At 40.5% G+C, this 23,439-nt stretch overlaps 1 protein-coding gene across 3 annotated transcripts in view; it reads right to left on the minus strand.

Annotated features, from left to right (window-relative positions):
- Window positions 1-23,439, minus strand: part of PIEZO2 (piezo type mechanosensitive ion channel component 2) — a 328,473-nt gene that overhangs the window by 24,801 nt on the left and 280,233 nt on the right. For 2 of the 3 annotated variants that reach the window (XM_070420673.1, XM_070420674.1), the window contains 7 exons: window positions 23,303-23,409; window positions 18,409-18,523; window positions 15,634-15,693; window positions 11,164-11,330; window positions 10,461-10,627; window positions 1,373-1,915; window positions 764-1,022 (listed from right to left, as the gene is read on the minus strand). In XM_070420673.1, coding sequence (XP_070276774.1) covers window positions 764-1,022; window positions 1,373-1,915; window positions 10,461-10,627; window positions 11,164-11,330; window positions 15,634-15,693; window positions 18,409-18,523; window positions 23,303-23,409 — 1,418 coding nt within the window. Of the gene's footprint in view, window positions 1-763; window positions 1,023-1,372; window positions 1,916-4,389; window positions 4,558-10,460; window positions 10,628-11,163; window positions 11,331-15,633; window positions 15,694-18,408; window positions 18,524-23,302; window positions 23,410-23,439 lie in introns of all 3 variants that reach the window. The other variant, XM_070420672.1, reaches the window with a different exon arrangement.

Here is a 23,439-nt window from a genome sequence, read left to right on the forward strand (position 1 = left end):
TGATCTCTTTCCTCTTACCCACTCACCTCCTCCTTCCTTCTGAGATTTGACAGTTTGTTCCATGCTTCTGGATCTATTTTGTTCATCAGTGTATTTTGTTCATTAGATTCCACATACTTGTCTTTCTCTGACTGGCTTATTTCACTTATCATAATACTCTCCTTGTCCCTCCATGATGTCTCAAAGGGTAAGAGATCCTTCTTTTTTACTGCTGCATAGTATTCCATGGTGTAAATATACCACAGCTTTTTTATCCACTCATCTACTGATGGGCCCTTGTTATTCCCATTTAAAGCCTAAGTTTAAAAATGGGATATGTCCTTGCTGCACTAACTATATTAAAGGGGCTTACTGTATTATTTAATTCAGCATCCATTCATGGAACATTTCCAGGCTCAGGCACTATGCTTGGGTCTGCATAGCCCTGTGGTTATCTCTGTGGTTAATATCACAGGACAGACAACCAGGCTTCAGGAGTCTGCCCCATCCCTCACTAGCTGGGTAACTTTGGGCCAATGATTTAACCTTATTAAAGTTGGTACCTTATCTATTAAGTAGGAATGATATTAGCACCTATCTTGTGTGAGGTGTGAAATGTAAAAAGATATACACAATTACCAGCACTAGGTAACTCATATTCATTTATCTGCCTAAGAAGAGACATCTAGTGATAGTTCTGTGTGCAACTACCCGGGGAGTCGGGGCAGGCCCACCTAGTGCAAATGCCCCACGCAGCTTGCCAGAGGTTGTGCCCAAGGCCTACCTCTGTGTAGACAATGGCCATCATCCAGAACCGTCTGCTGGGCCTCGGGACAGACAGCATGGCCCAGAGGAAGATCAGAATGGGGAGCACGAGGGTGATTACGGAGGCAGAGACCATGTGGTTCAGGATGATCACAAAGTAGCACACCATTTCCGAGCGGGCCACCAGGGTGTTGTACATGGCGTAGAACAGCAGCAAGAACCGCGGCTGGTCCACGTAGAATTTCTCCGACTCTTCAAGCTCATCATCGTGGAACATCCTGTGAGCAGAAGCATGACGATACTTTTGTCTTCATTTCTCCAAATTACTGATTGCCACATCCAAGGTCCTTCCTCTCCTTCCCCTTCCCACTGCCCCCAGATTTCCTGTGGAAAACCCCCCCAATATTATCTTACAGAAGACACCTGAGCAGTGTCTGCTGCCAGCTCTTGCTCGTTCTACCCTTAGTGACAGACGTGCTGCAGTCTGTGTTGTATCTGCAGCCTGAGGAGGATGAGAACTGTGTCTGTTCGCTGTAAACACGCAGGTGGCATTTTTACATGCAGTTTCCTCCACGTGCAACCCCAGCGCAAGGCTCCCAGACCCTTCCCGCTGCCCATGGGCTCTTACTTGTTCAGCAGCAGCTCGCTGGCCGTCAGCTCGTGCGTCAGGGACGGTAAGATGCTGGGCCCCAGCCTGTCCAAGGAGCGGCTGTCGTCGGGGCTGACGGCCATGTGGCTCGGCCCCGCGGAGTCGTCCTGCGAGCCGAAGGACAGTCGCTCGAAGCTGACCGCCTTGCTGTAGGACGGCGGGACCTCCATGTCTCCGTCCTCGGCGAAGGACTGCGGCAACTCAGTTTCCGGGGTGAGGCCGGCCTCCTCGGACTCCTCGGAGTCCTGGGCCTCCTCTGCCTCTTCCTCCTCCGCCTCCTCGTCCGCCTCCTCGTCCGCCTCCTCGTCCGCCTCCTCCTCGGACCCCTCAAGCCCATCCGGCCCCATGTCCACCTCGGACTCACTGCCCTCCTCATCGTCGCTGTCCTGGACCCCCATGTCCTCGTCCTGCTGGGCCTCCACGTCCTGGCTGGCCTCCACCTCGTCCTGCTCGGCCTCCACCTCCTCGATGGTCTCGGTCGTCCCCTGGCGCGAGTACAGCATGGTGCACTGCGTGGGCTCACTGTCAGGAGAGAGGGACGGGCACAGACCCGGGGCTTAGCACCCAGCTCCTGGGCCTCCTCTCAAACTCTCCAGATACCTCCTTAGTGCTCCCAGATAAGACCATCAAGGCAGGGGAGAAGTCAAAGGCCACAATCCCTTCCCTGCATCCCATCTGCTTTGTTCCTTCAGGATAGTCACACCTGGTTTGCAACTGCCAACAGCACCCTCTTCAATGCAAGAGCTGGCAGGGCACACACCCGTTGAAAACCAGAGCAAGTCACATGGCTTACACGCTGCTAAACCCACCTGTGCATGGAGGTTCTCAAAATGATCTCAGGATTCACAGCCATGGGTTCCAGTGTTTACCTCCCAATGGAGACAGAGCAGAGCATACCTTCCCCTCTATACCCTTTAAAGCAGGCTGCATGGAAGTGAGAAACCTTGCCCGTGTGGGTCTGTTGGTGCTGACCAACATAAACTCTACTCTCAGTCCTTGCCATGGGCCCACCCAGATCCAGAAGAGGACGATAGGAATAATAAAATATTGGCTAAGCAACGGCATGCTTTATTTTAAAAGATGGCCCACTTCTTTCATAATTGTTCCTTCTCTCTGTTTTCTCACCCTTTGCCTTTTTCTTATTGGTGCTTATTACATTGACTGAATTTTCATCATTTCCAGCTCCCAACCACCTCCCGATAACCTCTTTGTCTACACATGGAAACACCCACCATCTTCCCACCAGCGTGATCTCTCCTTGGGGCTGCCTGCTCCACCCTCAAAGGTCAGTCCTGCCCTCTCTCCTTCCAACTATTTCCACTGATTTTCTTCTGCCAGCACCCTTTCTAGTGTTCACTTCCTATCAGCTCTCCACCCTTAACTCACTCTCTCTTTCTGGCATCCTGTTCTTTTCTCTCACACCCTCCTCTCCTCCTTTTTGTGTTCTATCTTCTAACTTTCCCTTGCAGGCCCATGCAGAAAAAGTTGGGAATGAAAATAGAGCCGGCCCACCAGTGGAAATTCATGGCATGCGTTTTAATATTATTTACCTCAGACACATCCGTGGAATCTGTGGATATAAAACTATAACTTGTTAGATTCTGAAACATGCACTATTATCTCTCTGAATGGCGTATGTGGGCAACTAGGGTCCATAAACACTGAGATTCTCAAATGCATAGACTATACCCATTTTTCTTGTCATCGACACCAGTGTAGACATGTTAATGAATAAGTGAATGAATGGATGAAACTTGGCTGAGTCCTGAGGCTGAAGAATCAGATTTGCATGAGTTCTTGGGACCTTCTCAGGTGTTTAGTATTCCCAGGGCTTTGGCCCTCAGCGTGCATGCACATCACGTAGAAGGCTCTTAGAATGTCATGCCAAACCGGATTTTTGCTAAAACTTACCTCAATTAGCCTCCTAGGAAGGCCATGAAATTGACTGATCACCCCAGGGAATTTTCAGACCACCAGAGCCAGCTCCAACCCATTCTAACTTCCATTCACACTATACCCAATGACAGGAATGCTTTCTATGGTTTTTGATTTGGTCTGTCCCCAAAGGGATTCAACAGATCCTGGTACCTTCAGGAAGCAGCACAGTGGAACAGCACAGCCTGTGTCTGCCAGAGGACACCTCATGGCAAAGCATTCCACCATTGCCAGGCCTGGCATACTGCAGCACAGTGTTAGGGTACATAGCTGCCGGCAAAAAGAGGTTAATGGCCCTCCAATTTGCCAAAATTGAAATTTGTTTTGGTTTGGGTTATTGTGGTGTCAGGATAAGCACAACGTAGCTGATGTTCCTGTGTCCTGCTGACCATTCAAAGCAACTCAAAAAAGAGCTTTTGGATTTCATTTTCATTTCTAACAGATTATTATTTTATGATAGGATTTAATGAAAAAACTTAAGCCCAAAGTCATCTTTTCTAAACAAAACAAGTTACAGTCGACAAATGTGATCTATTCTATCTATTGCAGCATACTATTTTTTTTTAAAAAAATCAATGGTAAATCTATTCCGACTTCTATGTCAGTTAAGCATATAAAATGTGGGCAGATTTATTCTGTATTAAAAAGACCATATGTGGCAAATTTTCATAATTTTTCCTACTGCATGGATCTTTTGATGAAATCACGAGAAAAATCTCATTTTCCCCTGTGAGGTCTGCCTACATGAGCTCTCAATCAAGGGGGAAACATGCTTATTTCTTCGAAAGTGAAAAGTGTAACATACTTACAAAGTGGAGGGCAATGTTTATAATAAGGGTTTTTAAGAAACTCCTAACAGACAAAAACTAAAGAGCAGTTAGTTTACTAGAATGCTGTCCTGGGAATAACCAGGTATGTCCCAGAAAGGTAGTGGTTATGCTTTGGTTATTCATGCAAATCCTTAAAAGAAAAAGAAAACATATACCACACAAACTTATATTTGCAATGAGACGGGGGCGGAGATATCAAATCACAGAACAAAGCATGCACAAGTTAAGCACCTTGATGCTAAACTGCCACTGTCAGCGGATGAGGAGGACATATCCAAGCTGAGCATTTTACGGAGCCTAGGTCGAGCACGCTCACTTGTTTTAGGAACAGTTTCTGGTCCATCTAAATCATCAAGGGTAGACTGCCTTGAGAACAGCATGGTTGCTTCAGTGTAGCAGCTAGCAGCGCAAACAGTTACAGAGACACAGTGTTAAAACCCCAGTGGTACATCAGTTTACACATGGATCAATTGACCCACACACTGCCATGCAGCAGACCACACACAACACCAACACCACGGCAACGACGACCACCACAGCAGGGCTCAAGGGCAGGGAAGGACCTGTTTGGCAGGACAGTAAAACACAATACTGGGTTTAACAAAATATATTGGCTAGTGGTAAACTATGAAATGTCACTCTCTGGCTGGAACACGGAAACAGAATAATCATAAGTCCCGACACTCCTCTCACAGAGAAATCACATCATTATAACTTTGCAACTGAGGTTTTTGTTTTGTTTTGTTTTTTAATTGAGACATATGCTTTATTTGGAGCTCCTTGAGTTCCTTGAGAGCCTTTTGTGACCAAATTGCTTAAGCAGAAATATCTGCTCACGTAAAATTTACATAAAAGATTTCAATTTTTTAAAAACACAGTCTCCAAATGAGAGAGGGAAGCTCAGGGACAGTGCAACAGGCTGAATATTCCACCCCATTTTCTGAGTGATATTCAGTGAAGCCAAACTAGATACCTTGCATGTAGAAGAGATGCTGGTTTGATATGCAACTGGATATAAACCAACATTTTTAAAAAAAGAAATAAAATGGTACAAAGAAAACAACAGAGGAAGTCTGGCAACGGCAGGGTCATTTTGTCTGTTAACTTTTCATTTTGCCTAATGAATGTTTTCTTCTGGATCATGTTTTAGGTCTTGATGGATATCATTAGGGTGAGAACCCATTGGCTAAAATCCTCAGCTCCTGTTCCCCAGTGAAGCAAAAACTGGCGGGGGGGGGGGGGGGGGGGGGGGGGAGGCGGGCGGGGAGGGAATGAAGGCAGATTCAGGACTGAGATGCTACTGAAGAAGAAGTAAATAGAGTTATGACATAGACATGATTTCAGTTCAGACATATAGCTTAACCCCAAAGAGCCTTTGGGGTGGTTGCTGGGATATGGGTCTTCCAATTTGAATGCTAATGACTTGGCTGAACCAGGAGGGCAGGCCTTTGTGGTACAGAATGCTGATTCCCCAGCTGACACTGTAAAGCTGAACATCTATCTTTATCAGGTGACTGTATTAGGAGGCCTACTCTATGCCCAACCTGCTCAGCCAATGCCCTCCGTCAGTGGTTGTGAGGCAGAAATGGACACCATTCAGGATGTAACAACCTCTGGGGGCTGGGGAGGAATTTGAATCACTCACTCATGGAACCAGTTAAAGGGCTTTTCAGATTCCAGGTGCTCTAACATAGCCCCTCGAGGGCTCCGTGAGGCATCCTCATCCTGCTATGCATGTCACAACTACATGGCCAAGAGAGGGCCAAGAAGTGAGAGCGGTGAGCCTGTAAGCAATCCAATGATCTCTAATAAGGACCCAGAGATGACTTTTCAAACGAAGGCCACAATTCCTTTAGATGTCACCATGTCCTGAACAACATGAGGAGATGTCAAGGGAGACTAGAAACATATGGACAAACACAGGGAGGATTGGACGTGAGTCTCCACATGGACATTAACTGGCTGTTCAGTGTTGGATGAGTCAATTCCCCTCTTTGGGGTCCCAATTTCATCATTTATGAGAAGAGGGACCTGGCTCTTTGCATTTCTGTGTTTCACTTCATAATTTTAGAGGTGCAACCCCATGGCCTTTCTGGAGTCTGCAGGCAGCAGGACACGGTGCACCCTCTCCTGCAGCCCTGCTCAGATTTTCCGCACGGGAACCACGTTCTAACCCCCGTTTACCTTGCTAATTCCTGCATTGAGTTCTGTTGTCCCACCAGCCCACCTTCAGACCCCATGCCACCAGGTTATTTGGAGTGTGACTGATTTGTGGCCCAAGCCAGGACTGTTTTAAATGTAAAAGGGGAAGGGAGGAGCTTTATAAAAACGGGCCCAGAAAACAAGCCTAAACGGATGGTGGTTGTTGCCTCGCAGGGAGGGTCACACAGCAACCTCTTGGTGACATCACTCAAATGATATAACCAGTCCCTTCACATCCAGGAATGATCCTTAGGATGTCACTAATGTTTCTCGCAGGAATTTAAAGCCATGTATTTTCTGGGAAGGCAGATGATATGTGAATTTATACAACAACCATCGATGAGATAATTGCTATTTTACATCTGGATTTGATGGAAATCATAACTATTTCAATAAAGTCAGAGGGAATACAAATTCGTTTGGTAGGTTCCCACCCCAACCTCTCTACTGTAAGCCCCAAACTAAAGATGGGTGGCATGGATGCTGGAGCAGAAGCTGTGGCAGGTGGGAGGGCTCCACCCAGGCTGGGGCTTCTGCAAAGGGGCCGGGGCCACACTGAGCATGTGAGTTCCTACATAGGGAGGACACTAGATCCTGCCCATGACACAGGTATTGAGAGCAAGCTTCTACACTCAGAATGCCTTCTAGGGAAGATTATTGTCCTCCCAGAAATCACCATGGCGTACTATAGACTCTAGTATAGACAAATGGCTGGAGATTTGAAAGTTTCCTAAAGCAAAGAAACTAGGAATGCAGCTCAGCCATTACTAAGAGGGCAAATAGGTAAATTCCATTTCCTAACAACAATGGCATAATGGACACTACTGTGTCTCCCCTTTCTTTAGGCTGGGAAAAAAAAGTAAAAATTAATTTTAGAGGTACTGGTTTTTACTAGTAAATTTATTGATTGGTTGGCCATTTTAAAATTTGGGGGATATTTTGATTGTCTTTGTCAAAAAGCAACTCATGGCTTTAAATATTTTCTATCTCAAATTTTTTGATTATGGATATAGTTTTATATTTGTAATTTTAACAAATATGGGTTAGATTTAAGGGCAGTTATTTGATTTCATTTTGAAATAGTTCTTTTTTTTCTTCTATTTTTATCCCTCCTAAGTTGTGATTTATAATTTTAGTTAATTTTTTAATTGAATATATTGTGCAATTAAAAGTTACTAACTTAGAAATTATGTATGTTTATTTTATTGATAATTTATTTTCAGTTCACTTTCTAATATTCTCTTTGCTCTTTTTGATTAGTATGATTCAGAATTGGGTTCTGGAGCAATTATTCTCCAGCCACGTTCATGTATAATATTCAGGAGGCTTCTAAAACCCTTGAAATTTTGTGGGGGAAAAATTGTATTTCTGTGCAAAAAAAATTGTTGCAAGAACACATTTAAGAAGGTGGGTACTTCCAGGTAGGACAGTCTTTATGGGCTGCAAAAAGAAATGTAAACCGCAATGACTTTTTGTCTCAGTGGCATCTGTCAAAGGAGAATGAAGCGTCCTTTTACAAATGCTGGTTGCGGCACGCTTTCAGGAAGACACACAAGGAGGCGCTGTCCGCACTCGCCATGCAAGGAGAATCCTATTTTCACTTTGTAACAGATACCACCCACGGTTTCAGAAATTAATTATTGAGAAATGTGTGTATGTGTGGGTAGAAATAGGATGAAAAATTAAGTTTTATTACCACTCACAATGTTATAATAATAATCAATTATTTTATTCTAGGAACTAAAAGCATCTTAAACAGCATCTCAATTAGCAAATAAATGTTTTGACCTTGAAACTCTTAAGAGTTTCTGTCCTAAGTGTTTTTTCTGTTCACAAAAATATATAACGGCTGAAATATATCTATTCCTTTGGAACTTATAAATAAGCGATGATTATTCCCAAATTAAAGGAAAAACTATATATCTATTATTCCTCAAAGGATTTTAAAAGAATCAATACCTATTTTGGGGGGACTGGAGGGGTTATATCCATGAAGAATTTTTTTGTACAAAAATCAAATTTAAATCAATATATGTATGAGTACATGTATTTTTTAAATAAAAATGAGGTTTTAACATGTATACTATTTTTTTATCCTTATCCAAGGATACATTTTTATTGATTTTAGAGAGAGAAAGATGGAGAGAGAGAGAGAGAGAGAGAGAACGAGAGAAAGACACACACACACACACACACACACACAGTGAAACATTGATCTGAGAGAGAAACATCTACCAGTTGCTTCCTGGGCATGTCCTGATCAGGGATCAAATCTGCAACCTTTTGGTGTGCCAACCGAGCCTTCTGGCCAGAGCAACATATGTACTATTTTAAACCTGAGGGTTTTGTTGTTGTTCTCTTTAATATCTTTCCATACCAATTACTTTGGATCTACATCAAATAGATGATTAGAATAAAGAATAGGCACAAGTGGAGAAGTTAAAATACAGCAATTCAGCATCAGCTGAAAACAGCATTTCAAAATAAACATTTTTTACTGACCTCCCCATTGAGGTTGCAATTTCAACTTCTTGTTACCTATTTTGGGTTTGGTGTGTTGGTATTGATAAAATAGCCTTAGTTCCTTCCCCTCTTTCATCTTGTAACAAATTTAGTATTTGTGAAGGACAAATAGTCCAGTAGAGCTTGGTGCCTTGCTCAGCATCTGAAGTATGACTGGGAGAAACCCAGAAGCTTCTAAACCAGCTGTGGGAATACAGCCCATCTCTAATGTCTTTATACAGCAGGAATTTTAACCCAGAATTCCATAAATAATCCTGTGGGTGAGTCTTTCTTCCCAGGCTCCAACCAGTTAGAGACACTTAATCTTTATGTGTCTATCCCAGAATCAAGCCTACGGCCTGGCATGGAATAGGTGCTTTTTAACATATTTAATAATAAAAACAATAAACATGTGAATGTTCTCAGTGATACATTTGAAGATGGACACAAGGTGTAATTCATTCAATCTAGCTAATTACCTTAGGCATGTCATTTTCCTCCTAAGACAGGACTTGTGCTTTAACATGACAGCTAGATCTGTACAATTGACAGCAGCTATCTAGAACACTGTGGTGCAAAGAATTCATAGACTTTTCTGGGATAGGCAGCAAGAAAGACAGGTCAGTTTTCAAAGTAGGCCTGGAGTGTGGAAGAGGCAATGAGAGGCGGCATACCGTATGGTGGTTGTGAGGATGGGCTCTGAGCTGAACTAGATGGTTTTTGGATCCTGAGTCTGCTTATACATACTTTTTAATATATATTTATTGATTTCAGAGAGGTAGGAAGAGGAAGAGAGAGATAGAAACATCCATGATGAGAGAGAATCATGGATTGGCTGCCTCCTGCAAGTCCCCCACTGGAGATCAAGCCTACAACCCGGGCATGTGCCCTTGACCGGAATCGAACCTAGGACCTTTCAGTTCGTAGGCCTACGCTCTATCCACTGAACCAAACCAGCTAGGGCAGCTTATACATACTTTTGAACTGTGTGACTTCGGGTAAGTTACTTAACCTCTCTTGTCTTCTGTAAAATGGGGATGATAATATGCATCTCATAATATTATGCGGTAACCCATACACAGACTTGGTGCTGGCCCATGACCAATGCATGTTATGCGACAGTGCACGTGATCACAGAACTCAGGGAAGATGGGAGCTGACAGAATCCCTTCTTGGACTTTTATTATGAATCATAAAGTGACAATTCTGAAAGAAAAAGATCAAACATAACAACAGATGGCAGAAGATTCTAGTACAGAAGATACTTTGTGGAGCAGCATTTTAAAATTGAGTAAAAGATGCAGCCCTTAACACAAATAAGTTATTTTGTCATTGTGAAGGTTCATTCTTATTTGTCTCCAGCTTGGAAACCACTATCCTGTGCCTATGAATCATACAGGTGTTTCTAATAGTTTTTTATTGATACCTGATTTTATCTGGCTCAGTCTAGGGGAGGACAATGGAGATATCCTGAAGAGGGTAGGGATCCAGGTTAAGTTCTGATTAACTTTCATCTCATACATTCATTTCTCATATTGATGAAGTCCACCTCTTGTACCTTTGTCAAAACCAAACCCATTGTTTAGAACATGAAATACCTGGAGATACTGTCATGTGAATCTAAGCTATCCATCCTGTGGGCTGTCTGTGCACCTGAAGCGGCATCAGGACGATCATCAATTGTGTCCAGTCCAGACTCTCTGGAAAGGTTCATGATGTGGTTCTGATAGTACATGTGGATGCTTTCCCGAGTGGGAACGTTGCCCTGCAGTGAAGGAGACATTGCCACAGTTCTTACTTGCCTCTGCAGCCACCGGGCATTTATCAACACTGACAATTCTCAGCTATCATGCACACTGGAGTAGATGAACACAAAGCTAGTGAAGTTGGGGACTGATGTCAACTCATTAATGGTACCCAATATTATTGGCTAATGCTAAAAAGGAAATCCCTCTTATTTATGGATGAAGATGGTCAAAAGGTATAAACTTCCAGTTGAAAAATAAGTAAGTCATGGGGGTGTACTGTACAGCAGGGTCTCTATAGTTAATAATACTGGATTGCGTGTGGGAGTCCCTCCTTATGCACAAAGGATGCATTTCAAGACCCCCAGTGGGTGCCTGAAACCATGGATAGTACTGAGCCCTACCTATACTATGTTTTTCCCTGTACATACACACCTGTGATAAAGTTTAATTTATAAATTAGGCACATCAAAGAACTACTTCGAGTTCTGGATATTGATCTTCACAATCTATATAATGTGTAAAGAAGCAAAGAGAATAATTCCAAGAGTGTTACCTTTTTAATTTCTCTGGTCAGCATGCATCTTTCAATTCTCAAAACTGTAGATATATCAATATGCTCCCTTGAAATGGAGTTAAGCCAAGTTGTGAAACTATCCACGGTTGCCAAAAAGAGCACCCAGGTAAATTTCAGAATATTAAATATCCTCTTGATGATATTATCTAGGAGGAAGAAAAAGAAACACAATTTCAAAGGAACAAATGCCATCGCCCATTTTGCTGTAGGTACACAGTGGTGTTTTACCAAATGCAGACCTGTTTGAGCCTCCCTGCATCATGTGGAGTGGGCACCGACTGGGCATGATGCGGGTGTGGGGACCACTGCTGCATAGGGAACCACCATCGGGCCTTCCTACACGTGCAAGCCAAGCGAGGGCGGAATTGCTAACCTTTGGTCAAAACAGCTGCCAGAAAAGATTCCTATACTTTTGGTTAAAAGTAGAGATTGCCTTCAAAGATAGTTATGTTACTGACACAGGGATACAGACAGAATGTATTTATCCAGGTAACTGGGTCCTGTAATTCTTTTTCTATAAGTTTCTTCTTTTCTTAAGTAATAGTTGTTGGAAACAATTCTGTTGATTCAGTAAGAATTTGACACTTTCTACTGCAGTTGCATTCAGTTACATCATTTAAAATGATTCTGTAGAGCTCAGTACACGTACTGAGAGTATAAGTGTACACCACTGAAATACCACTATTCTTAATTATACTGAGCGATGCTGACTACAAAATATTGCAAATGGGATCGACCCTCCCGAAACCAACAGAAGCTGTGCAATTCCTGATGGCGTTGAATTCTCTTCCTTATCTGTGCTGTGATGGGGGGGGGGGGGGGGGGGGCGCCTGGGAGAGCTGCCTGGGGGGATAAGCTCAGCTCCAGATTGCCACTGTGTCCCAAATGTGTCTCCATGCAGCACGCGCCTCGCCAGCCCTCAGAGAAGCCAACATGAACTCCTGATCATGATCAGGTTTGAGGAGATTCCATAACTGTGACCTAACTTTATTTTAGGTCTGAATCAAAATAAAAGAGGAACGTTCCCATATTAACCATCTTGCTAGTTTGTTCCTGTAAGCCAATAAGTTCTCAACTAGTATACAAGGAATCCTTGAAGACATGTTACCAAATTTTGATCAATGGGGATGTAATGTACAGCAGGGTCTCTATAGTTGATAATAGAGACAATAGGTCTTAGCAACTTTAGTATGTGTACTAAATATACCTTTTAGTTTTAACATCAAGACCACCATAAGCAAAACTGTGAAATAATTATATTTATCTTTACTACCTCTAGGGTGTACCTTTCTTTTGACTTGGCGTTTAAAAATTTTAGTTTTTCTTTTACGATTTCAAAACCGTGATTACAATAAAGCAAATACTTAGTGAACATAACAATGAGTTAAGAATTGTCTTACTGTTTATTGAAAACAAGCACCACCAATAAAAATCCAACTTGTATCTCACTCTTCCCACACCAAATAAATAAAGAAAGAAAGATTCAACCTTAATGAATTTACAATTAATGATTATAGCCTAGCCTTTATGATCTTGTGCAGGGGCCAACCAACTTTTTTTTCTGAACAGGGCCCGAGAGTAAATACTTTTGGCTTTCCAGGCCATACTGTCTGTATTGCAATGAATCACTCTGCTGCTGTCCTGTGTAAGCAGCTATAGACAATGAGTGAATTGTCTATGAATGGGAATGACTGGGTTTCCAATGAAACTTTATTTACAGATACTGAAATTTTAGTTTCATAATTTTCATATGTCATGAAATACTCTTCTTTTTAATATTTTTTTTCAACCATCAAAAATATAAAAATCATCCTTAGCTAACAAGCCTTATAAACACAGGTGGCAGGTATAGTTTCCTGACCTGGAATCTAGTATAATCTGATATGACCACTCTGTGACTTGAATCCTCTCTCTCTACTTTAATTCTCACACCACAGTATGAATCAGTTTAACTTTGTAATGGTATATATATATATATATATATATATATATATATATATATATATATGAATTGAGTGGCCTAGGAGGAAGGCAGATTTTCTCCCAGGTAAATGTTTGCTCTTTTCAAAAGAAAAAACATCACAAGCAGCTTAGCTTCACATGGGATGGCCTCCTGACAGAGTGGAAATGGGCAAGAGAGACAAAGAAGAGCTAAACAGTTCTACCTGCTGGAATAACAAGAACCTTGGAACGGCCAGCTGGTAGCTAAGAAGAAAACTGGAAAAGGAGATGGGGGATGATTAAATGAGAAGGGCCTGGAGGGAAGGGGCCTGAGCCACAGGTGGCTGTGAAGCCAGGCCCCAGAGACACCAGCTGGTGAGAGATCTGCCCAGATGGGAACAGTGATCCCTGACTTTCCTTTTGAAGTAGTGTCCTGCTATGCAAGCTGTCACTGCCTCCCACTGTCCCCCAAACCTTGGCAAAATTGTGTCACACCTAACAGCTTTACATGCAGTACACTTCAGGAAGGAGGAACATGAGAGAGTAGTTTCAATTCAACAAAGAAGCCCGGGAGGGAGCAGCTGCTTGGTGAAGCTGAATGGAGTTGAGCTGGTACAGATTCCACAGGAGAGCCATTCTGAGCCAGAGAGGCCTGGGAACCTTGGGGGCATCTACACTTCTTTTTCCATCCCACACTCCTGTTTCTGTTTTGATCTTGAGCAAGGCATGCAATGCCCGCAGTAGTTTGGATACAACCTATAGCCATTTGACCCCTGGATGCTGGAAGACTTGAAGTTAGTTACAACTATTAAGAAACGTTAGCAACATCTTATATTTTTGACAATTTATTTTTTTCTCATAGTCACAGTTACTTCCCTAGAGGTGGTAAAGATAAATATAATTATTTCACAGTTTTGCTTATGGTGGGTTTGATGTTAAAACTAAAATAGCTGTGTTGAAGACATGTATAATATGCACTTTATAAACTTGGGTGATCCCTAAGTAACATGAAATTCAGATTTTTATTTTTACTTATTTTTTAATGATAGAGGCAATAGGACATAGTCATTAAGAGCACAAACTCTGGATTCAGACTCCTTGGGTTCAAATCTTAACTCTACTTCTTAGTGGCTATGTAGACTTTGAAAAGTTAATCTTTCTCTGCTTCACTTTCTTAACTGTTAAATGGGGAAGAGGATCTTTGCCGGGGTTAAACAAGTTAATTTGTCTAAAGCTCTCAAAAAAGTGCCTGCCACAGTTGTGAAATCTAAGGGGTTAGCTATTATTATTGTACTAGAGGCCCCATGCATGAAAATTCATGTATTGGAGGGGGTCCCTCAGCCTGGTCTGCCCCATCTCACAGTCTAGGAGCCTTTAGGGGATGTCCTAATAAGCTGCAGTCTGGCCTCCCTCTGTGGGAGGCAACCTGACTGATCAGGGGAAGGCACCACTCCCATCACCCCACTGCTGCTGCCACTTCCAGCTGCAGCGGCTGCAAGGCCTGAGCCCCCGGGCTCATGGCTGCCTGAGCCCACAGCTGCTGTGAGCTCCGGGCCTTGCAGCAACTGTGGCTTTGTGCAGATGGACATCTGGAAGATGTCTGCCCTAATTAGCATATTACCCTTTTATTAGTATAGATAAGGTTTTGTAGCAATAATAGAAGATCTGAGTTCACATATGTGTGAATAAAATGATCTGGAATTGGAGGCCAGGTTTAAGAATTGTGCCACAGAGGGTATTAGTAGTAATTAGAGCACCTTTGAGAAGTCTCATTTTGAGCCAGCAGATGGCATCCTTGGATGTATTTGTATCCAGAGTAGAGAGCATAGAAACCTTGCCTGCTGATAATGTACACAGGAAACAGCACTTTTATAGAACTAGAGAGGCATTTGAGCTTGTTTCATTTGGAGAATTTTGTTTTGTTTTGTTTTGTTTTTCCTGCACGGAGAAATATTCCTCCTAATCCCATACTATGAAAAACCCAAATAAAACCATGATGGGGCTAGGCGTTAGAAGACAGGGATTCTGACCCTGACTGTAGCTCTGGGATCCTGGGCAAACTTATTAGGACTTGGTTTTCCACCATAAAATGAGGAGTTGGCACAAGTTTCCAGAGTATCTTTCATCTCCCCAGTTCTATTTACTGCTTAACTCCTCCTTTCTATAGTCTTTAAAATTAATTGCCAATATTTTTTGTTCCTCTGTTCTGATGGCTTCTATGGGGTATTTGTCATTTGTTCCCCCACATCTCCTTTCATAGGTACTTGGAAAAAAGAATTTATAAACTGACTGGGGTTAATGTTTAATCCAACAGTGCAAGGAGCAGATCTACTTTTAGGAGTCACTTTGCAATTTCACTAGAGATGAGATTTCAAAGGACACCGGTTATTTAGTCATAGTCCAGAAACAGTATTTGATTAATTATTTTTAGGCAGCTTTTCATTACATAAACATTGGGCAAGGAACATTTTCAAATTTCTCCCTGGTCATATGTATTTATTGTATTACCTGGTCCATCCGATTTCTTTTTGACTGGTTCATCCTCTTGGTCTTCCCACTCCACAGGACCTGTCGAGTGTGTTCAATTAACATGGGTTAGATTCAGTTAGGGTATATTAAATGCCACCCTACTCTTCTGGATTAAAATAAATCTTAACAATTAAATTTCAGATATTCTGCCTATCTGAAGAGTTCCTGGGGAAAATTTCTAAGAATTCATGGCATCCAGAACAAAAATCACGAATACCAAGAAAATAAAATATAGTCAGTCTTATTAGTTAGGAAAATTCAAATGAAACTGAAAGCCTTTCATCATCCCAGAGAAAGACAAATAGTAGAAAGAGTATACATGGGGGATAAAGCTACAGGGAAGTGCACACTTCTGCTCACGGGAGCGTAAATTACTGAAACGGTTTTGGAAAATACCTATTAAAGCCAAAAAAAAGCACATTATTTAACCCAGTAATCCCACTTTAAATAATGTATTCTGTGGACAATGCATGTTCTTCCCGACATTTTGCTATGCATTTAAATACACAGACAAGTCCGACTACATATGGAGTTTTGTTCAGGGATGTCTATGATAGCACTGTTCATTGCAGCAGAAATCTGGAAGCAAACTTTTGTCCATTCATGATGTAATAGTTGAATAAATTAAGCATATCCATATCACAGAATATTTTGCAGCTATTAAAAAAGGAGGCTATGGATTTGTGATACTTAATTGGAGAAATGGTCACAATACATTACTAATGAACATGTAAGAGCAGTTTATATGGCATGAACTCACTTTTGAGAAACAAGGGAAACCGTGCTTGCACACATATGTGCAGGCCCATGAGGAAGGAGTGGGAGTGGGGAGTGAACACAACATGTTGTGAAGATTTGGGTGTCCAGGGCAGACTGTGCATTTATCTCTTGCCTGATGTCTTCTTACATCAGCTCTGTCTTAATTTTGTCTTATTAAACCAAGAAAGTAAAATAAAATTAAAGTTACCAGGAGGTAGCAGGGGGCAGAATGGTAAAAAAGGAGAGAGGTGTTTCTATTTAGAGCTCCATTAAAAATTACGTTTTTTTCCCTTTATTTTTAAATATATGTTTAATTTCAGAAGAATTTATGTATATATTTTCTCTGTAAAGCACAAAATTTAAGAATTTAGATAAGCCTAAAGTTCTCTTTAATCACACCACTTAATCTCAGTCTCTCCACCCCTCCCCCAGAAGCAAGCACTGTTATTAATTTTCTAAGTTTTCTTCCTGATCTTTCTCTTGCATTTACACACAAACCCATTAAAATGCAAAACATTATGTTGAGGTTTCCTTTGTTTCATAGATGGTTGCATAATCCGTATGCCATTTTGCAACATCGTGCTTTTCATTTAACATTTGTCAGGAACTTCTCTCCAAATCAGTTCAAAGTAATCCATCTCATTTTTTAAACGACTGAAGAGTATTCCATTATATAATGATAACATAATCTACTTGGATCTCCTTCTTTCTGTCGGCATTTAAGATGTTTCTAAATTTTTGTTATTAATAAATAATGTTTGATGAATACTCTTAGCCAGGTGTCCTTGTGCACATGTGCAAATCCTGCTTCAGGCTATGCCACACACCTAGAAGTGGGACTGATCTCTAGTAGGATTGTACACTTAAAGTGTCCTCAGATATTGACACATTTCTCTTCTAAGTGGATGGACAACTTTGCAAAAGCACTTAACTTCCCACTAGTTCCTGTGTTATCAAATGTTTAGCTTCTTGCCAATCCCATAGGTTAAAAACCCAAAATATCCAAAGGCTTAGTTTGTGTTTCTCATGTAACTAGTGAAGCCGAGCTCCTTTTAAAAGGCCATTCCCCCCCCCCCCCCCTTTTTTTTGATTTGTGAATTGTTTTCATATTTGTTGATCCATTGGGTTGAACTTTTCTTTTACTGATATTTTGGAATCTTATTATATTAAATACTAATCTTCAGTCTGATGTATATAATGAAAATGTCTTTCCTGAGTGCCCCGACTGCACTTTAACTTTGCTATTGGTGTGTTTTGTTGTGGTTTGAAATTCACCCCGCTCCCCACCTTAGAAATGTGTTTCTCGGCCAAAACCGGTTTGGCTCAGTGGATAGAGCGTCGGCCTGCGGACAGAAAGGTCCCAGGTTCGATTCCCGTCAAGGCCATGTACTTGGGTTGCAGGCACATCCCCAGTGGGAGATGTGCAGGAGGCAGCTGATCGATGTTTCTCTCTCATCGATGTTTCTAACTCTCTATCTCTCTCACTTTCTCTCTGTGAAAAATCAATAAAATATATTTAAAAAAAAAAAAAAAAGAAATGTGTTTCTCTCATATGCCTTCAAATGCAGCAGTTTAATGTTAAATATGGCATTGGTAGTTATGTTCCATTTTTGGTTCATGATCAAATGTCAAAGGTTCATCTTTATTATTACTTTTTTCCCAGAACAGCTTTTAACTTATTGATAAGGTCTTGTCTTATATTTATTTTCTATCACTTAATATCTCTCTCAAAATAAATGTATTTTCTTTCTACAGACTTCCTTTGGGTTTATTTTGCCTCTCTCCCCCATTTTATAAATGCATCTTAACTTAAATTCATGTTTTAATTTCTTCCAAGTGTCAGACACAAGCAATTAAGAACAAGTAGAAGTCTTTGCACTCTTTGGAATTTAAGAATTTGATTTCTCTAAAGATTCTGTCCTTTGCAGTCCCTCTGTTGTATTCAAGGCCACAGAAATGCAGAGTGTGGCTAGAGCTGCACCCCAGGACACTCACCCTCCCCAGATCCTTTTCTCTGTCTTTTCTGTTCTTCTCTTGCAGACATCTTTTTCTCTTTGCGCCTCTGTCGGAGTGCTGTTTTAGGGTCAGTAATCCAGGCTTGATAAACAAACTGAAGGGAGAAAGTTCAATTATTTTCTGGCTTTTTAATAATTTAATTAAAAGAAAAGAGACCAACACCAAGCTTCCTGACTTTTGGAAACATTATTTTTTTCTGCCAACACAAACTAAATACCATCTCCAATATCCTTTCTTTTCCCACCCCCGTATTCTTTCAAATGCTGAGCTGACCTGTGCTATTTTCATTATCATGAAATAATAGATGGAAACAGATTTGTAGGAATATATTTCATTTGGTTTCACAGACAATCATGAGAAACTTTGGGTATATACAAACCAGCGTTTTTTCCAGCTCCCCCGGTACTACCACCATTTGTGATACTTAACTATTGATCTTTCCCATTACACACAATGGAATAAACTGGAGTTCTCACTAAGTATCAATAGAGTAATGTTCTTCCACTCTGAGTAGAAAACAAAATAGCATCTTTTACTGGCTTACACTGGGAAACAGCTTTGCACATTTGATACCTTCCCTTGTGAATAACAGCTATTACCAGCAACTTGAGAAAGGGCTTTGCAAATTGATTAGTATTTGGAGAGGAAAAATACTGTGATATTAAGATTAAGAAGTTATTGCAGATGGTATGGAAGGAAAACTTGAGTTTTTGGTTGCCTTTTGTCATTTTCATTCAAGAGCTGAAAATAGTTGCAATAGTATATTATTATAACCGATAACCATGATAGACCCATGATGAACAGCCCTCCCACTGAGAGCATGCAGAAGGAACAAAAAGAAAACCTTGATATACAAAGTCAGCCACCTAGAACCACGAAGCCAAGCAGGCATGCGCCTCATGCACCCACAGACACACCTGGGTCTCAGGGAAGCTGGGTTTTCTGTTCTCATCAGAGAGGTAAAGGAATATTTTGCAGGGTCGCTTGTAGACCCAGGCACTTTCAATTTATTGTATGTAATGTTCAGATTTCTGGGATCTTTGAAAAGCACTGTTTAAGGAAACCATGGGCACTGCGTTGTCAGTAAAATTTAAGAGATATCTGTAGTACTATCAACAATAAAAATATATTTTAAAAATTTAAGAGGGATTCAATGTTTCCATATATGGAAATGTAAAGGTCATAGGTTATTAAGAAAGAACATGACTTGTCACTGGTAGAAATCTGAATCTTAAGGGCAATTAATGTAAATATATTATTATTTTTTATTTCTAAATAAAAAACCCAGGAGGCAAAAAAATCCTATTTTATGCCCCAAATATTTTAAAAATGAGATAAACTGAAATTTCAAGAAGGATCAAATAAAGGAATTTATGGTGGATGTTTATTGAGCATGTTAATTGGGAAGTCTAGCAAGAATATCTCATTAATAAGCAAACTTGCTTCCGCAAAACATTCATTCTTTTTAAAAATCTATTCTGCCAAATGTATACAAAACTTCAAGCTTAAGAGCAAAATATGGTGACATTTTATTTTAAAGTTATTAGAATCCTCCTTCTAGAGAATGCAAGAATCCCAAAAATAAAAAATAAAAAAATTCAGGATCTGCAAATGTTATAAGTGCACAACTGGATACATTTTTCTCCTCTGAAGAAAATGAAACCTTTGGGCTGGAGGGTGAGAGGAAGAGGAGGTGCTTTGATTAGACTGAAGAGGTCTTAGGGAAATGGTGAGGACCACTGAAATTTGACTGTGTTTAAAGGGAACTCCTGGTTCTACATATGACACCTAAATGATTAAGACTACTGTAATAATGTAAGAATTTCTTATTGTAATAAGAATTTAGATAATGCAAATAAGAGGGAAGAAGGGAAGGGGAAAGAATCATATGGCACTCTTTATTTGTAGGTAAATTCTCTTAATGCTGATATTTAGAAATACAAATATTTTAGAGTTCCAGGAACATCTGACAGAGGGTCAGTTTCACTTAAGTCCAACTGTGTCAGGAAAAAGTTGATAATGAAGGTGGAGGAGGAAACATCCCATTTCTTACTGAGTCAAGGAATAGAATTTTCTTACTGAAACTTCTCAATTCTTACTTGGTGGCTGTAGCTACCATCCATTTGATGGGTCTCCCTAGGGAATCAGACCTGAGTACCACTCACCATAAGTAGAAAATGCATGGAAATGTCTTTATTGACCTCTGGCTTCTCCAAACTGCACTGCCACTGGATTCCCAACTTTATCTTACATTTTTTTCTTAAATTTTATTATGCATTATTAAGGAAAATGGAATTCATTTTACAGAACACTTATTATATAAAATAGAATTTAATCTTTAAAACAGGAGAGAACTTCATTGACATAGAAGATCCTTAACTGAAACTGGTTAAATTTCATAAACTGCCCTTTAATTCAGGTGTGGTCCAGGGCTTTCTTTATGTTGTCTGTAAGAAGAGATTTTTTAAATAATAGGATTTAAAAAAAATAGTAAGATAGTTACATTGTAATCTTTCAATGAAATTCTTTTACATGGATGGAGAAACTCATAGAATAGAGAAGAAGGAATCCGAGGGAAGTGGCAACGGTGAATATTAAACTAATATGCAGGGATCTAAAGTAGATCCTGCTACTCAAGGTGGTCTAGCTGCTTGCACTTCACCCAGGAGTTTGAGAGAAATACAGAATTTCAGATCCCACCCAGGACCTGCTGAATTTAAATAACCTGCATTTAAATAAGATCCTCAAGTGAACTGTGAGAAACACTGGTCTTGGTCATTATCCAAACCATTTGCTTAACACCGAGGAGCATAAAGACCTAAGCGTTTTCATGCTTGCCTCAGATTAAGTCAAGAGAAACAGCTTTCTTTCAAGTACAACAAGAGTAACTCACTGCTTATGATTTTCAGTAATGAAGGGACGACAGCATAGGTAGCTGGATATGAACAGTTATTCAGCTCGGTACCTGGGAAGGAGCAGCTGCGCAGACTGCACACAGCAGCACCTTCTAGGGAGGAGGCGTGCTGAATTCCCAATGAGAAATGGAAAATGATGACCAATTTAGGAAGATGGAGAATTGACAGGAAGCCAGGAAGGAGGTGGAGCAAACTGAATCTTTTATTGGCTTACTCGTAATTTAACCAGCTTTCTGAGAAAAATTATACTTTTCACACATCATAACTGATGCATGCAACCAGATATGACCCTTTTCAAGTGAGATGTGACTTAGACAAAACTACAAAAAGGACAGAAATAGATGTATATCTGCATTTTCTCTTCCTACTTTTCGATAGGCTCTGGTGTCAATGGAAAAACGAGAATCAAATAATATGAAATTTGGCTTCTCAAAACTTTTTATGGAAAACTTTGTCTAACATTTTAAATTCTTAGAATTCCTTCATTGCTCGATCTATAGAACAGGGAAAATGCAGATGTAGCAACAAGGGTCTGCTTGTCTAAAGATCTACAGAGCAGGGGGTCACACACCACACACCAGTAAAACATCAAATACCTTTGCAGCTCTGATTAAATACTGAAGAATAGTTTTGGGAAGTTTAATGACAGACTTTGGCAAGGCTAAAATGGCTGATGCAAACTTCCCAATAGCTCTCTACAAAGAAGGACAAAGCAAGAGTAGTTAGTAGAAAAAAAACAAAAACTAGTAATTTAATATATGATGGCAGCATGAGTTTGTCTCTATAATTACACCAACTAGGCTCAAATGTGCCAGTCACTGAAGCTAGAATAAAAGTGTGCTCATGTTAGAAAGAAAGAAGATAGTCAAACGTTGCACATAATCCATGAAAATAGTGAAGACGACCTCGGTCTCTCCCTTGCTGCATGATGAGTTAGAACAAGAGTCATTAGAACAAAAATAAACAAGTCAAGTCGTTAGTATTTGACAAGCCAGCTGCACACATGCACACAGACACAGTCATCTGGAAACACACTAGGTTAGCAATGGGGCCAGTGAGAAAGCATCAGAGCAAGGTGTCTCCGTGAATAATTTAGTTCTTCAATGTCACTGGGAAAATGGGTGGATGTAACCTGCCAGCTTGAGAAGACCTGGCCAGCAAACTGAAAATAGCCTCTTCAAGCACACAACATGTAATTCTAGGTGCTTGTAATATAACCAATGAAAACTAACTCCTAATATGTGGCTCTTTCCTAAAATCTATATACATATAAATCTATATCAAGTTTTCATTCCATATGTAACTCTTCCGACAAATCATCATGTTTAGGTAGCACTGATTATACATTCACTGGGTACACTATACTTAGGCTAGTGAGCTATACAACTGAGACTGGTGCAGCAAGTTCTGGGGAGAAAAGGGCAGTTAAGTGGAAAAAAAAATCAGAGCTGTGCTAGATACTTTTATTGTTTCAATAACTTCTCAAATCGTTAGCAATATAAATAAAACTGACTTTCAAAACAAAGCAATATTTAAATGACCATTTGTTTTCAAACAAAGCATGATCAACTATCTACATATTGAAATATAAGTCCACTCAAGTAATCCAAAGCCAGGACAGAGAAGTCTTCTTCACCTCCCACTTGCAACAGAAAAATAAAGTTCACCTAAAGAAGTTTAATGTTTTTGTTGGTAGCCTCAGAAATATTTTGGATACAAGTGAATGAAGACCCAACTGGAACAGTGTTCTTGTGTAGTAGAAACTATGGCAATGCTGAGAGCAAGCAGCATTAGTTTAATGAGGAAAAAACAATTTCAGATGTAGGTCAGAAGCTTAGGGCTCTAACACATATGAACATGGCAGAAGTCTAGGCTTTTAAGCACGATCTGTCAAAACAAAACAAAACAAAACAAAACTCAATTAGCAAAGAACATGATTTCCCAAATCCCATAATTACCTGGAAAGCTGACTTTCTTGGAGGTTCTTCGTCTTCCTTTTTTAATTCTTCCTCTTCCTCCTCTTCACTATCCGTTTCAAACAAATAATAGTCTCCACTCCTGACCACTAAGCAAAACAAAATATTTACTTACTTCT

This window comes from Myotis yumanensis, unplaced genomic scaffold (assembly GCF_028538775.1).
Source record: "Myotis yumanensis isolate MYYU_CA2020_CCGP unplaced genomic scaffold, mMyoYum1.0.hap1 SCAF_7, whole genome shotgun sequence".
NCBI lineage: Eukaryota > Metazoa > Chordata > Mammalia > Chiroptera > Vespertilionidae > Myotis > Myotis yumanensis.